Source organism: Stegastes partitus, unplaced genomic scaffold (assembly GCF_000690725.1).
Source record: "Stegastes partitus isolate 25-593 unplaced genomic scaffold, Stegastes_partitus-1.0.2 Scaffold713, whole genome shotgun sequence".
Taxonomy (NCBI): domain Eukaryota; kingdom Metazoa; phylum Chordata; class Actinopteri; family Pomacentridae; genus Stegastes; species Stegastes partitus.
In genome coordinates this window covers 21,746-38,680 of record NW_007578444.1, presented here as the reverse complement: position 1 = coordinate 38,680, position 16,935 = coordinate 21,746, and the positions used below count along the sequence as shown (strand labels likewise).

Genomic DNA, 16,935 nt, shown 5'->3' with positions numbered 1-16,935 from the left:
AGTTGGTGTAAAGATTTGTTCTATAATCAGTAGTCTAGTCCAATATTGTAGGGACACTTAGTACTCTGCACTTATCACATTTAGTGATTTTGTAATAAAAGCATTCTTAGTTACTAAAGGTGAAGCAAAATAAGCAGTTTGATGTAACTACAGAATGTTTCCTCTGAGTCCAGCATGGCAGCCCTGTTGATGAGCACCACATAGACACACATATCAAAGAAACTATGCAGTATGACATATATTAACACAGTGTTTTGTGTTTGCATTGGTCTGGTGATTGCACATGAGTTGATCAAACAAACTGGCATGTGTGTTGGTGGTGTCATGGTGAGGCTCCCTGTAGTTGGTGACTGTAGCTGGAGCATAAACCTGCTACGTTCAGATGGGTGGAGCCGGATTCATTCAGCCAGAAGGGCTTGTAGGCATCGTGCTAACTGCTGTGGATAAGAAGCCTAATGCAGCAGATATTTATTAAGCTGGCACTGTCACAGTTAATAAAACTCTATTTTTTTGGTCGCCACAAGATATTACACTACATATTACAGATATTTGTCAGTAACAGTTGTGCGACACCAGGATGTTCAGGAACGTTAAGCGAACACTGATGTTCAGCAGCTTAGAGCACCATGCTGCTGGCTTTACCGTCTCTGCCCAGGCTGTGATGACAGCTCTTACATCCTGGGGATTTTGAAAGGCTTATGGATGTCAATGAATTTTGAATCTTGCTTATTAGTATTTTAAGTTTGATTAATTAACAATTAAGTTGTTTTAAGCTAAACATTTGGCTAATAAAGTTTCTGAGATTGTGACAAAAGCCTACCACGAGTTCCAAAAGCCCAGAGGGATGTCTTTGTAGTGAAACAGAGAAAATCAGCAAGTTGGAGACGTAAATGTTACATGTCTTAGTTAATGACTAAATGAATCCTATTTTACAGTTATTAAGCTTGACGTAAAAACCACGACTTCAAAACAAGCACAACAATGTATAAACACATTTATATGCACTGCAATGCATGGTTCTTCTGCCATGTTAAACTTACTTTTGTGAAATGACTTCAACCACTCTGTTGACCAAGGCGAAATGAAATGATGCAACATTTTGCAATGGTGTTGAATGACTTATTTCTTTTTTTAGTTTCCGTGCATTCTCATATTTCCAAAATCCATGTGCATCTTAACAGACCTTGTAGCAATAGATGCTTAAAAACAAACACTCAAGAAGAAAAAAAACAGGAATATTTTTGGTGGTAGTATTACATATGTGGTTTTCACTTCACAATGACGAGCTGGATGATTGGTTTTTTTCATGTAGCCAATATTATATTCAGCTTTCCCCACTTTATGCCCTCAGGCGAAAGAACAGTCAAAGACATTCCTAGCTGCAGCCGGCAAAGTCGGATTTCAAAATTCCCATCACCTTAGGAATCAGAGTGGATTAAGATTTGGAGTCTGTCACAGGGAGTAAAGACTTCATATGTTCCCCTCCTCCAGATGAAGGTCATCTCAAAACGTTTGACAAGGCTGCAAATTTATAATTCATAGCAGCAAGGTGACACATTAGGAAGTAGCACAACATCAGAAATGCACTGTATCATCGTTGGTATGCACTAAACATATAATATATACACAACAGACCCAAGCCTAAATAGACGATCAGTCAAAGTCCGTCATGTGGCTTCATTTCATAAGCTGAGTAGGAGTTGTTACACCGGCAGTTGTAAGGTGTGTAACTATGTGTGTTGAGTGTGGCTTGGAGAAATCAGCATGTTTACAGAACTGTGAGCAGGACAACCTTCTGTTAAAAGTAAACCACCAATCAAACGTAGTGAAGGATCCAAATGCTTTCTGTTGAAACTGTATACATGTATAAGGCGCAATGATTTTGAAGACTTGAGGAACATGATGCAGTTGCGCTTTTCAGCTGAAAACATGCATGATAATTATCTATCATCATTATTAAATAAAGAAGGAAATGTTACAATGCACATAATGGACTGAGGTGATTTATTAGGACCATGTCAGTCATTTACTGTCCAGACGATATTCTCAGTTGTTAGCATGTTTATGATCAGACTATTTTTCATTCTTCCAAATCCAAATATTTGTACTACAGAGCATAAAGCTCTTTGCCTGAATCCAACTGTGTTCAGTGGAGCGGCCGTTTCTGGGCTTAATGGGTCTGAAAACAGCCATTTTGATAAATGACCACCTTCCCCACTCTGCTGGGCTGTTTTCAAGATACTCAACCCATAAAGTTATTGGCTTTCAGCCCTTGTGAGATGTGCTATTTTTCTTTGCTTTTGTGTCTCCCTATGCTGTGGCAACGCATATATTATGTTAGAATGATTAGCAGAAATCTCTCTTTTGTGCTTTCATCTAAAATCTACTTTCTGGACAAACTCCACCCACTTGAGCTACTGATGCTTGCTTGATGAAGGATCAGCCCCGAAACATTGCAAATAAATGTCATTTTGCAACATCGACATTGTGCAAGAGTCAGTCTGAAGCTCTCGGACATGCTCATTCCTCTCCTGCACAATGGTTCCTTTGTCTGGAGTCACTCCTCGTGGTCTGTCAGGTGAAGTGATGTTCAATAAAAACTAGCTCACTGCATGCATGTCTCCATCGGACGGTGCATCCCATAATCATTCACTGTGGAGGTTTATATGTAATATCATTAAAAGTAATTCGTGCAAAATCCTGCCCAGCACAATACCAGATTACTTGTAAAGCTCTCATACTCATACTTGACTCCTGTCAGCCACTGGGAGACATGCAGATCTGGACTCCAGGTCATTCACGCCAGCATTTAAAGAACGTTCATCATCCCGTAACAGTGGCACGTTGAGGTGATGGTGAAACATTGCATCAGCTGTTGCTTTCAGCTCTAAAATCACGTTCAGAAAGAGCTGAAGTCACTCCTTGCTTGTGTCAGGACGACACCTGCTGAACTTCTTGTTTTGTAGTTAAAATGACAAACTGATGCAACTTGAGGCCTTTTGGATAACAGTTCTGCCATAAATGCTTTTTTTTAACCAAAACTATTGTATAACTTTGCAAATGCCACATATTAGTTAACTTTATCCAACCTACTACTTTTAATACATTCTTGGTTTATATGTCTTTTTGTCATGTTAGTCAATAATGTAGCATACTGCTGCACAACATGTGATATTCCCACACTGTACAATGTGTGTTTGAGCTTATTTGAAGTACAATACTGCTTAAAATAAATATCATTTATCTTTCTGCTTTGGTGATAGCAGTTTACTTTTCTAGAGGAATAATTTAAGTCGATCAAACTTAAGCAAGTGGCATTAATATTATGTGTGAACTTAATTTCGATAAATTTAATTTAATTGTGTGTTACCAGCAGAATCAGTTCATTTAAGTTAATGTAGTAATTTTCTTTTTTCAATATTGGTGACGAATTGTCCTTAAACACCAGTGCATGCTTTCTACATTTAAAAAAAAATCCAAAATTTAAAAATAAAAATTTAAATACACATCAGACTTTTTTTTAAAGCTGTACTTACATGTAAACTCATTGTATGGCTACAGTGTTCATATGCACATTTTAAACTGGGCTTTTGACGGGTAGGCAGCAGAACTGAACTAAATGATCTCCAGATTTTCACCATCACTGCTTCTTGTCAAACCAGCATGATCTGGTGGCTGCTGCTCTCCTCTACGCTCCCTTGAAACAGACATGAAAACACTGCTCTAATTTATGTTCCTTCTTTTTTTCAACATTGGCACAAGTATCAGCTGCTATTATGCTTTTTAGCTTTGGTAATTCACAGTTTTATGTGACACTGGAGCATGTTTTAAGCCACAGGTAACGTGTGATTTGACTAATGTGACGGGAGGCAGACAGAAGGCTCAGTAAAAGCAGCACAATCATTCTCAGCTCTTTTATGTCTTTGGACATCAGAGTTACCTGTTAACTCACTCTGTCAGAGATGCTCCCGTTTCAAATCATTTCATTTTTACCATTCAGTCTGTCTGCATTTGTCACATTCAATTTGAAATGCTGGCTGGGCTGTAATTAGAAGCAGCATTAGCAGAAGGTTGTACGAGGCTTTGGTGCTGCAGCCAAACCATAATACTACAGCTTCCACATTCATCAGTCGCCGTCCTGAAAAGCATTTCTCCCACATAGTCACCAGTAAAGGAGCACCTTTAAAATACATTTTTCAGAAATACTGTATGACTCCTTTTATGATCAGAATTTGATCCAATAACATTTGGAAAATATATACTCAGGCACTTTATGTAGGCCCATTCAAGTGTGTAGGGAGCCATCTGGAAGTCAGCCAGCTCGGCTGGCGGGACTCTTGATTGCACATGTTCTCCATGGATTTGTTTAAAAGGGATGCTAATGAGCATGATCTATGGGCTCAAATTTGGGGGAGTGTGCTGGACCTCCAGATAGCTTATAGAGCAAAACTTTTGTGGCCCATGAGGCACCATCTTGTAATCTGACTTTTCAATTACATCCATGGGTTTACGGTGCATGCTCAGCTGCCATTTGATCAGATTCCAGTTTAACCACTGCACTCTAGAACAGCCCTGCGATAAATCATGGACACTGATCTGAGAGTGAATGCATTTCTTGGTGCTTGAGTTTGGTTTTCATGACGAACTCGACAGTGTAGTAGGAAGTGTTGTTTCAGAACAGGTAGAATATGTTCTTGTGGTTTGTCAGACTTCTTCTTTTTTGCCACAGTAATATGTTGGAAATGCAGGTGGTTACAGGTTTAGTCAAATTAAAACGCTTTCTTAAAACACTAAAGATGTGCCTGAGGCTGCTGAGGATGAGGAGTTTGGGGTTGTGCCATTCATGAATCAGATCATTTGAAGCAGAAGTGAAGCATGAAAAATGATGGAAGAGTGTGCTTCAGCTGAAAAGTAAAGAGTGTTGGCTGCTGTGCTGACTGATGTGGTTTGGTAGATGTTACTGTGAGAAGTTACAGCAGGATACAGTATGTGAAAGATAAAAAAAATATGTCTCTCTAGACTTACTGGACTTCAAAACAGACATTCCTCAGACGTCTATAAAGACAATGTCATAAAGGATGAAACACCTTTTTGTGTGTTTGGTATTGTGAGACCCTGAAAAGGTTAGAGGCAGTATTATTTGTAACACGATTACATGTCAGGTTGCTCGCAGCCCAAGGTATCAAATGGTGTGAAAAACAGCCCGTGCATTCAAGGGTTTGTGTATTTTTTCCCAGTGAACAGATAATCCGTCAACATATAACGTCTCCCTCTTTACCCTCTGTGCGTTCCTTCTGTCACCGTTTTTTTTTTTTTTTATCCCTTCTTTCATTTCCACTCTGCCTCACCGTGAACACGCTCTGCCTTTTGAAGTTGTGTCCTCACTTCTCCTGCTCATCCCTCTCTCTCCTTCTTTATTTTTTTATTTTTTTTTATTTACTGCCTCTGTCAATATTTACAACAGGCTGCTATTTCTATCATCCCATTCCCCTCCACATTCCCTTATCCTCACCACCAGTCTTTCACCTCCCTTTTACCTTTGCTATCTCTCTCAGCACCTCCTGAGCATCCCTACTCCTCCACCTCCCTACACCCCACCCCCACCCCTCCACCCGCCGTCTCTCTCATGCTGTGGCTGCTCTGGGATCCAGATCATTGCTGCCGTCTTCATTGAAAGGCATGTGTGGCAAGGCTGAGCATACATCAAAGGAGGGTCTATACTGAAACGGACAACAGCAAACAAAACAAGGGCAATTTTTTTTTTTTTCTGTTGCTGACATGCTGTGATTTAATGGATATTTAAATCTGCAGCAAATGAAACTAAAGGAAAAACAAGAGTATTCAGAAGTGGACTCTAAGTGCTCCGGTGGATATATAGTATTCTGTTTCAAGAGCAAGTTGCAAAAGATCAGAGAGGAGAAAGATGTCCTTTTCTCTGTGGCTTTGGAATTCCTTTCTTTTCAAGAACGCCTGAAGTTGTCTGTCTAAGAGAGAAGGGCAGGGATGGAGTGATGGGCAGAGGGATGGTGGAGTGAGTAGAAGGTAGCACAGGAGGAAATGGCTGCACAAGCTGAACCCCAAGTCGTGCACAGGAGAGGCTGCAAGAGGCATCCATCTGTCCTGACTCCTTACAGGCCACACGGCTTGTTTGTTTGAGGATTAGTCATATTTTTCTGTGACAGATTTGTTTTTTATTTATGTGGTTGACTCAGGTCAGTCAGCTGTATCTCTGAGTGCAAAATGTGTGAGGTGTTTGGAAACATCAGAGACTGACAGGCTGCTGATCTCTACTTCATCCGGGGTTTTCTCAACCATGAGACTGTTGCTCTGTGCAACTGTGTTTTGCTTTTTGTCTGGTTAAATTGTCTCGCTGTCATGTGCCCCACTGGTGCTTCACCTTTCCGGGCTCCCATGAAAAGGGCTTCATGCCCGGCTCTTGGACTGATTGTCCTCTATCAGACCGCCTGGATAGGGTGGATGGTTCTGGGATGTGTTGCTGCGTCTGCAAAGCACAGTTCATCCCTGTTGGGGAGGTTGGAGAACTCTATGAGTGCCACCAGAGCCTCACATTCTTACCCTGAGCAACAACACCTGCATGTGACAAGGCACCGCTCCTCTGCACCCGTCTCCATATACAGATCTCCAGCATTTCTGAAGGGTGGTCACGGTGAGTGGCAGAACTTTAAGGTGGTCTGCAGATAGAATGTTGTAAATGCATGTATGATTTTGTACGTATTTGTATTTATGCCACTGCTACAACAAAGTGCCGACATAAGTACAGCAGATGTGTTGAATTTTAATAGCTAAAGTTTAATGCTTTGCAAACTGTTTTTTTTTGTGTGTGTGTGTGTGTGTGTGTGTGTGTGTGTGTGTGTGTGTGTGTGTTGTGAAAAAAGAAGAATGATTGTTTGACTGCCTGCAATTCGCGCTTTAGTGTGTAGTAGTAGTTCTTGTTTATTTGATCATCCACATTTAGGCTCCCAGCCCAAAAGACGATATAAAATATTAAATATCAATCAATATGAAAAGCTGAACAAGATTTATTGTAAGAATAATGAAGGCTGAGATGGAGATTGCTGATGCTGACTGGTGAAAGCAGCCGACTGTGGAGAGCTGAAGGCTGAGCAGGCAGAGGAGAGGCTGGTGGTGGAGCAAGTGTGGCTGGGTGGATGAATGAGAGGCGGACAGGCAGTGAGTGGAGTTCAAACAGGGAGCCTCGGAGTCTCAGGCAGCGTAAATGAGACAGATTTCCGATGCAGGTCTGAGTCTTTTGGACTCCATTGTCATATCATATGTATGTATATGTTCGAAGGTGATATCGGCAGATGCACGAAACTTGATTGGGATTGTGGTTGAAAACACTGGACTGGGACCTTTCTAACAATAAGTGATGAAAAGCAAAAGCATCACATCTTGCACCTTGTTAAATATACAGTTTGTCTTATGTCAGTTTGGTCTGTTACAGCATTTGAGCTTTCACTCAGAAACTTCACAGCAAGTGATGAAAAGATCTGTCATTGTAAATAAAGTTGAAAGGACTGCTGATGCATGCCAGCCCAGAGCAAAGCGCACACACAGTAAGCATTGTGAGACTATATCACAGTCGGTGACTGCTGAGCCTGAGCCAGCTCCAATCAGATAGTACAGTGGAAGCTATTGGACTGGGAGATTTTTTTTTTTGAACAGGGATAGTTGCTGTTCCACTCATCGGCAGTGTAAAACTGGCAAACGCAGCAATGAGGGGATACAAGTTAAAGACCTTTTGTACAAAGGAATTCATGTGGTAGATGCCGCTAAGTTGCTAATACATGAAAAATAAAAAGAACAAAACAAAAAAAAAACATGTTCATTCTTTATTACATTATCAATATTAATATTATGTAACAAATATTGCTCAGTGGCACATCTGCAAGAACAATTTTAAAATTGTTTCAAAGGCATGCTGCATAGTTTAAATGAAGATAACTTTCTGAATGATGTTTGTTTTCCTGACTTTATGTAGACAAAAGACCATAAACCCCCTCCCCCAAAACAGATTTTGTGTTTTTGATCACTCAGTGGTACATTATGCCACAAAACAGAAGCTGTGCCACCAAATCAGGCAATGGTTTAGGAATTACAAATTTACATTTCAAACGTTTTGAATCAGCATTTTTATAAGTTGTTATGTGACATATTGATAACAATCGTGACCGTAATCGGGGTTTTACACAATGTTTCTCCATTTTGTTTCTACTTTTGGAACATAGTACATGTTATATATTGTGGAGTCATGTGAAAAACATGTAGTTTTCGGAGGTTGTAAAATTGTAAGAAGAAAACATTTCCATTTTTTGTTTGTTTGTTTGTTTGTTTTCCAGTCCTGGCGACACTCCATTACTGTACTCCATTACCAAGCTGCCGTGTACAAAACTGAAAGAATTACTATGAATGCCAGAATAAAAACGTATCTAAAGCATTTATTTTACCTTGAAATGTTTGCTGCTTGTTAGGTTACAAGAGATCTCTATAGGCAATGCTGCACTCAGGTTAAAGTGTGCTGTGTTGAGGGTTGTCAGTTATATGGTCACTTATAATTGGTTTTATACCTGTATGAGTTTGAGTTCATATCTTCCTGTCTAAGGGAATTGTGCTGTGGCTGTGCCAGGTTCAGAACCTTGGACAGGGACAGTGACTAAGTATTTTACATATATTGCCATTGCTCTAAAACCTGATCATGTTCACCAGATATTGAGTGAATAACAAAAACATAATGCACAAGATATAATGTTCTTTCCTGTTGTCTGGTTTCCTGCAGACTTAACAGGACTCCTGTCTTCCAGTTTTACTTGCTACTCATCACATCCACAGAGCATTCTCTAAAAGGTTTGAGGCTCATCCAGGAGAGTTGTGGCAAAATTCAGATGAGCCTTGATGTTTTGCTGGACCAGCAGTGGTTTTCACTCTGCTACTCTCCCACTGGATGCCATTTTTACTCCAGGTTTTTTAGAAAATGGATTCATGAACACTGACATACGAAACGTCTGCAGTTCTGTGAATGCTTTCCTCTGATCCTTTGTTACCTCCTGGATGAGTCCTGGAGGAATGTTCGGGGTCATTTACTCCTGGGAAGGTACACTGTTGTTCCAAAGTGCTCACTGTGGAGTTCCAGAGCTTTAGTGAAGGTTTTATAAGCCTTCCCAGACTGATGTATTTCGACAAACAATTTTGTCACAGTGTGCTTTTGGTGAAACCTTTAAGACGACCACAGGACTGGTGGTTGTCAGGTCTGGGTGTGTGCAGTTCAGCTGCAACCAGTTACCCATCGGTTTGGTGTTTTGTTGGCTTTAGCAGCTAAGGTAGTGATTACTTTGTCACATGGGTAAATTAGGTGTAACCTGTTTTTACCAATCTTTGTCACTTGTGTTGGGTTAACAGGTTGAGCAGGCGACCCATAAACAGGGGCTGTAGTTCCCAGTGCAGCTGCCATGGGTTCGAATCCTGCCAACAGCTGCAGGTCCTTCCTTCACTTTTGTCTCTGCTTTCCTGTCTTCTTTTCGCCACTTAGCTGTCTACTAAATCCAAAAAGGCCAAAAAACAGAATATTTTAAAAAACTATGCTGGGCTTTAATGCAGCACAACTCACAACATACTGGCACTTTGTAAGTTTGTCTCTTGAAATAGTCAGGTTTAGACTAAGACGTAGACTTTCTTTACTGTTATTGCACAAAAACACATCTGGCAACGAAATGTTGTTGCTTGGCAACTGGAATACACAGAACCGGAGCTTGTGAGGCAGTGACATGATAATAACTATTGTAAACATATAACTATTTATATATATAAGAAAAAAGCTAGTGCAATGTAAAAAAGATCTAACAATAAACAATATAAAATAGCATAGAAATAGCATTATATTATGAAAAAGTAAAAAGAGCAAACAACAGTGACAGAATAGTATATAAAATATTGCACCTAAGTCATTAGCAGCAGAATATTTCACAGATAAATGACAGTCTGGGGAAGTGGGGGTGTTCTTAAAGAAACAGTCCGGGGTTATTTGGCGTTAAGCAGTCTGATGGCCAGGGGAAGGTAACTGTTACTGAGTTTAAAGTGTGACCTTACTTATGAGTGGAACTTACTGAATGTTGTGAAGAACCTCTAAATCTGTTTGAAGAACCACACTAACCCTTGGCTCAAAAACAGTTTCAGTTCTTCGTGGCATGGTTGCACAAGATATATGTAACATCTATCTGAAATTCTGCTCCATGTTGACATCATTTATCACATAATTTCTGCTGATTTGTCAGCTGCACACTCTTACTATCAATCTGTTCGACCACATCATAAAGATGTTCTGTTGTGGAAGTGCCACAGAAGTCCACTGAAGTCACTGTCATGATCATAAAAACAGTTTGTCGTGCATTTTGCTTTGTGAGATGGTGCATTGAGGGATGTGCATGATCTGTAACAATACTCAGACAGGCTGTGGTGGAGGTTATTTAGACCAGACTGCATTTTTCGATCTTGAGCTTTCCAGTGTTGCTGAACCTGTCTTCACTGCGACCTCACATTTCTGTTCTTTACTGATGTGAGTGGTACTCAACATGGTCTTCTGCTGTTTTGCCTGAATGAATGTGTGCATTTTGAGCTGTTTTTGTGCTCACCACAGATATAAAGAGTGGTTAACTGGGAGACGTTGGTATATAGTCACTGTCAAGATGTCCAACATGACAGCATTTCTGGTACTGCATGGAACAAGGATACCAAAAAGCCTGTGAAAGTTTGCTGTGCACAATGATCTGAGGGTGGTGTTATTAGCAAGCTGATTTTATGACTCCCCTACCACACCACTGGTCAACATCACTCCTGGGTTAAACACTTGCAAATCTCTAAAATAGTTTTGAACTGTAATCTGTTGCTTCACAGACATAGCTGTCATCATGCTCTTTTCTCGGTTACTTGTGTGCACTCATTCTGTGCAAACCACTGGAGTATGCAGCACAAGCTATTGTATACCACCGACATACCACATGACTGTATTTCTGTAGAGCAAGAGACTATTTATTGTATTGTGATTGTATTGTACCGCAATACAACATGTACAATCACAACACACAATGCTGCATTGTGTGCTTCCTCCTTAGGGGCAAAGGCATTTGCAGAATTTCATAGTTCTCTTTCTGCTTTTGCAGGTGGGCAGTCATATAGAAGAATAGTGGAGAGAGAGAGATTTGGGACATGCAGCTGAAACAGCTACTCTCACAACGTACTGGCATATTGTGTTAGGAGATGAATAAACATTTTTTTTTTTTCAGCAGACACAAGGGGGAGGCAATGTTTTCATAATTTGTGCAGGCTAAAGCAGCTTGGGTAGAGAAGCAAGAGTTGGGGTTCTGGGCTCTGGCAATGAAATGCTATTGTGACGGGCTTTATCTGCCTCAGCAAGGAATCGACTCATCCGTCTGGGCCTGCTCAGAAGCATCGGCTAGCATATGTGTGTCTGTATGTGTGTGTGATAGTGTTTTTGTGTGTGAGAGCATTGGTTGCTTGGGCTTTTGTGAAATCGTGGGAGGTACAGTATAATAGCCTCACACACGCTTGCACATACACACAAACACACACACACACCGGTTTAGCAATAGATTACAATTTAGTAGCAGTCATATGGGCCAGCATACAGCATATGCTATATGGTAAGTGGTCTGCACTTATAAAAAGCTTTTCTACCTTAGTGGGAGTCAAAGCCCTTTACAATGTTTCCCATTCACATGAACGTTCACACACAAGTGTTTTACGATTCGTGGACAACCTGCTTTCCCACCTCAGCCACAGCTGCCTGCAGTGCATAATGTAAGTAGGAGAACACCAGTAGTTTAGCTTCCATTAGTCAGAAATGAACGCATACAAAATTGGCAGTTCACTAAAACAGAACCATTTTGGTTCACAAATGTAAATTTGAACCATTCTGCATGTTTCCACTGATGAAAAGAGACAAAACTTGAAAAGCTGATGCCTGTTGAGAACCACAAAAAAGTCTGAAGTACAAACTGTGACACATTCATCAGCATTATATTAAAGTCATTCTATTTGTCTTCAAAATATCCATAACTGGCTTATATATCTCCACTGGATTAAAAAGAATATTTGCAATAAGGTGTTAACAGCTTGCAGGTAAATATTACAAGGTTTGGTTTGAGTAAAAAGTGGACCTGACAGAAAACCTTTGGGGCATTCTATTAACAACAGACAGCACATTTGAACTGAACCATTATCTTTCACATACACCTACCTGGTTACTAGTAAACCAGCCTTCTGCTTGGTTATATCAAGTAACCACAGCTGCTATGATCCATCATTCACAGCTGCCACTGGGGTAGAAATGATGCTATGCTGCTTTCAGAAATCCACACTGACAGTGTTAGCATGTTAATGCTCTCTCAACTGGATGCTCAGAAATGTTTGAAGAATTTTAGCCAGCACTGATAGAGTGGAAATGGGTCTGTAATTGTTTAGATTAGAACCAAAAGATGACCTATTGGGGAACTGGAAGAGAACTTAGAAAGTGTGTAAAAAAATGAATACCTGATTTTCGCAAACCTATGAGGCTGAAATGAAGCAAATACTAATAATAAGTTCTGCCCTGTTCAGCTGGGACGACGTACATCTTCGGCAAAGGAGGAGGCCTCATTACATTCAAGTGGCCAGCAAATGAGAGGCCGAGCACCAGGACGGACAGACTGACTGTGGGCTTCAGCACCTCCCTGAAGGACGGCATCCTGGTCAGAATAGACAGTGCTCCTGGTCTGGGGGACTATCTCATGCTGCACATAGTAAGTTGTCAAATACATTCTTGCTTCTTTTTAGTGAAGCACCAGTTTTCACCTCATTTTTCTTTCATTTTCTTTGTTATAGCACATTTACTGTTTGTAAGACAATAACTTAACTTATCTATTGGTTCATTTTGCTCCTCATTGTACCTTCATGCTTAGTGTAGCAACCCCCCACCCCACCACCATCTGCCGCTCTAGATGATTGGAGGCTGACCATAGGACAAGTCACAGTTCACTTTTTGGGCTGTTCTTAATCGTTCACTGTTCTGTCATTATGAAATACTGTTCAGGCTGTTTTCATTTAATCCTGACACAAGATACAGAACCAACTCAAGAACCAGAAGACAAATAAGATCAAAAATAAGAAAGAAACAGAACTTATTTGTCTTCTGATTCATCATCCTATTAACATACCAGGGCTGTGACTGTCAAAGTTTAAAGAGGTCTGAGTTTTCGACTGCATAAAACACAAGATGTTGTTGATTTCCAACCTCCCATTTCATTACAGAGAGCAAGATAAGACACTGGTATCAAAGAAAACAAACAGTTTCCCTGTGTTTTCTGTTTGACATCACAGCTGATACAGACAAAGAAATTGTTAGCATTATTAAGCAGTAATATTATACCAATAATATGTGTGTTTTGTTTTTTTTTTTCATTTCAGCAACAAGGCAAAATTGGGGTGACATTCAACATTGGCACAGTGGATATTGGTGTGCAGGAAAGCAGTACCCCAGTGAATGATGGGAAGTATCATGTTGTTCGTTTCACCAGGAATGGTGGCAACGCTACGCTACAGGTGGACAACTGGTCCATCAATGAACATTTCCCAACAGGTAAAACATTGATCAGTTAATCAATTGTGAAAGTGTAACAATTAAGAAGCTATAATAGCACCATGGGATCATGTTGTTATGATCCAGCTGCGAAGGTCACTGGACAGCATTTGCTTTTGTTTTCATCTTAAGTAACCTCAGCTTATAAAAAAAAAATGCTTTAACAGAAGCACATGCATGGACATGAAGTTAGAACAAGATGGAGTTTATCTGTCAGTGCCCTAAACATTTTGTAGGCACAGTAACAGTACAACTAACCCACTCAAACCAGCAACAGCTTTGTGGGTCACTATGTAATCTGTGAACTCTGTGGACCTCTGTTGGTCTCCAGCAGGAACTGCAACACACAGTCTGTGACATGACTTTCACTGAATTCATCCAACTGAGTAAAAAAATACTAAAAATCATAAGAATTGAAACTATAATAGGTTGCAGACAGATCATATAGGTTTAAAGTCATATTCATGCTTCAGATCTGCATATTAACTAATTTATGAATTTAGAATGATAATGACTGGAGTCAGAAATCTGCACTATGTCTTTCACTAGAGTTATGCTGTTTGTCAAAAATGTGTGTTGCTGCAAGCATGAGCTCTGACTATGCTCACTACAGACTGTACCTTAATGTCTTAGGGCTATTGCGGGCCAAAGGATCTGATCATGGATCTCTTTGGAACATGGGTTCTTACAGGAAGAGTTATAGTGAACCATGTTTATAATGACACTGTTGCAAATTAAAGGGAAACCCAACATAACGTGTGTTGGTAAGGTGTTGGACCACCATGTGGCATCCAAACAGCCTCAGTGCACCATAACATTAACTCTCAAAGAACACCATTCTTTCAAACGATTTGGTGTTTTGAGGGTGGTGGTGGAGAGAACTGTCTAACACATCAGTTTAGGGGTTTCAGTTGGGCTTGGATCTGGTGACTGTGAAGCCCAAAACATCTGATTTATACCATTTTCATACTTATGGAACCATAGATGGATGGAGGCACTGTCATCCTGAAAGAGACAACTCTTATCAGGCAGAAAAGTCTCATCATAAAATAAAGGTGATCACTCAGAAAGACTTTGTGTTGATTTGGAGTGACTCTTTCCTGAGTGGGACAACTGGACCTAAATCATGTCAACAAAACAGCCTCTACACCATAACAGATCCACCGGATCTCCTCACTGTGGGGGTCAAGGGTTCAGGTTTTTTCTTTTATTTGCCACCCATCTGTGTGCTCACGCAACCCGCTTCTCTGTTGCCAGTAGAGGTTCGGTGTGTGTTTACAAATGAGAGAAAAGCAAAAGAAAGAGGGGAAAAGTTGACGCAAACTGCCTGTGATAATCCCCATCCTGCTGATCTCATCATTAACAGAAGTAGCATTTAGAAACAGCACAGCTTGGCAGAGGATCATTGCTTTCATTTGTGTATCCTCTCCCAGCTCCCACACTCCCCTGTTTCCCACTCTCCAAGGCCTGCTGTGCCTGCCAGCTACATTGCTGTTTTTTTGTTAATGCAACTTGCGTGGACAGACAGTAGAGACAGCATGAGCAGTAAAAACGACATGACTTGTAGCTTTTCATTTGATTCTTGGAATTGAGAAGGAAAATGCAAGAGAACTCTCAAAAGCTAACTTGTCTAGAGGACCAGACCATCTTGTCAACTTCAGATGTGTGTGGTGGACAGCTCACAGCAGGATTCTCCAGTTTCTGTGAGGAATATCTGATAGAACATAAAACATTATGGGAGAGTAATTGGAGAATGGTGTTAAATACAGATAGGGAAGATAATGCATATGGAATTAGTCTTAGGCTAGAATGAAAGGAAATGTAAGGGCAAATAAAACAAGGATGTAACTGGAAAAAGAACGTTCAAGGCTATAATGTGAGCAATATTTGATTAAAACATTGCTGGCTGTGAGCTGGCAAGCTGCTGACTGAGACTTGTGTGGTTAAATGAAGGTACTTCAATTTACATTGTATTGGCAAAGCAAGAATCTATCCTCGAGTCAGTGGAGGAGGAAACAGTATGGAAGTGACATGACAATCTCTAGTATTAGTATTAGTAGGCTAGTGTGTTAATATGAAATCAGTAGAGATGGTGAATTTCCCAAATGTCTTGAAAATATATTGTTCATAATTTATTTGTAAATTAATCAGTAAGGCCAATGTTAAACTTTTTGCGTGAGCGAGTGTGAAAGGATCAGTGGACATCTGTGTGCAGCCCAAAATGTGAACTCTACAAGGGAAATCGTGCAAGTTTAGCAGTAATTTTCATGTACAGTAGAAGCTGACATTGTGAACACGTCTGGATATATAAAGCCTTGCTTATACGTCCTGGTAGACCTTGTGCACACAGACAGCTGCAGACACCACGGACACGTAGTGGTTGTTGTTATACTACTTTTGTAGTCTGCTGGAGTCTTAGGGGATGTTGTTCTCTACAATACAGCATCTACATCTACACATCCCCTTGTATTGTTGCCACACAGACACAAGTTTAGGGTGGACATGTGTGGAAGAGATGCTTGGGGACTTCTGGAGATCACAAAATTTACATCAGACTGACCCTCATATAATCGCAGATGCAGAAAGTACAACAGTGATCTAATAGGAACAACTACACGTTGTCGCACTTGAGCCATGTGTATCAGCCCAAAACGCTAAGCATCTGTGCTGCCTCTGCTTCTGCACAGTGAAACTTGCTCATTGTTAACTGGCAGCATTAGCGAAAATGATGTGTCTGGCAATTCGACAATTTCTTGATTTGTTTCAACAGACCTAATTGTTTACTGAAATTTCCTCCATGTCTATGACAGACTGAAGAAAATAGTATTGTACATAATAATTGCAGAAGAAGAAGAAGATGTGATACAGAGTCTTATTAATTCATATTAAAATATGTTGAAGGTACAGAGACCTTTATCTTAACACTAAATAAATAAACGAACAGAACATATCAGTCCCTACAGGAGACTCTCTAATGAATAGAGCTCGTACAGACTTCAAGACGATTTCCATCATTTGCCTGTCCCAGACAAAAGCCCTCTAGTAGCACAGAATCCACACTTGTGCCCTTGCCCACCCGCCTACTCTATCACTTATTTCAGTGCTTGGGTTCAGTGCAACAGTTTTCAATGGGTGATCAGCACCCTGGAGTCCTGGTGTGTTTGAGACAAGTGTAACGGACAAATTGTTCTGCTGTGCTGGGTCTTTGAGTATAATGTTGTGCAGTTCACTGTGGCCTTTTGCATTGAAGGGGCATTCTAGTATTCAACTGTTTGGCAGTGTTTCCA

General features: G+C 40.4%; 1 protein-coding gene across 2 annotated transcripts in view; it reads left to right on the top strand.

The window, feature by feature from the left end:
* The window catches only part of nrxn3a (neurexin 3a), a 177,530-nt gene that overhangs the window by 140,720 nt on the left and 19,875 nt on the right, over positions 1–16,935 (top strand). For both annotated transcript variants that reach the window (XM_008291066.1, XM_008291068.1), the window contains exons 19-20: positions 12,631–12,812; positions 13,477–13,648. In XM_008291066.1, coding sequence (XP_008289288.1) covers positions 12,631–12,812; positions 13,477–13,648 — 354 coding nt within the window. The remainder of the gene's footprint in view (positions 1–12,630; positions 12,813–13,476; positions 13,649–16,935) is intronic.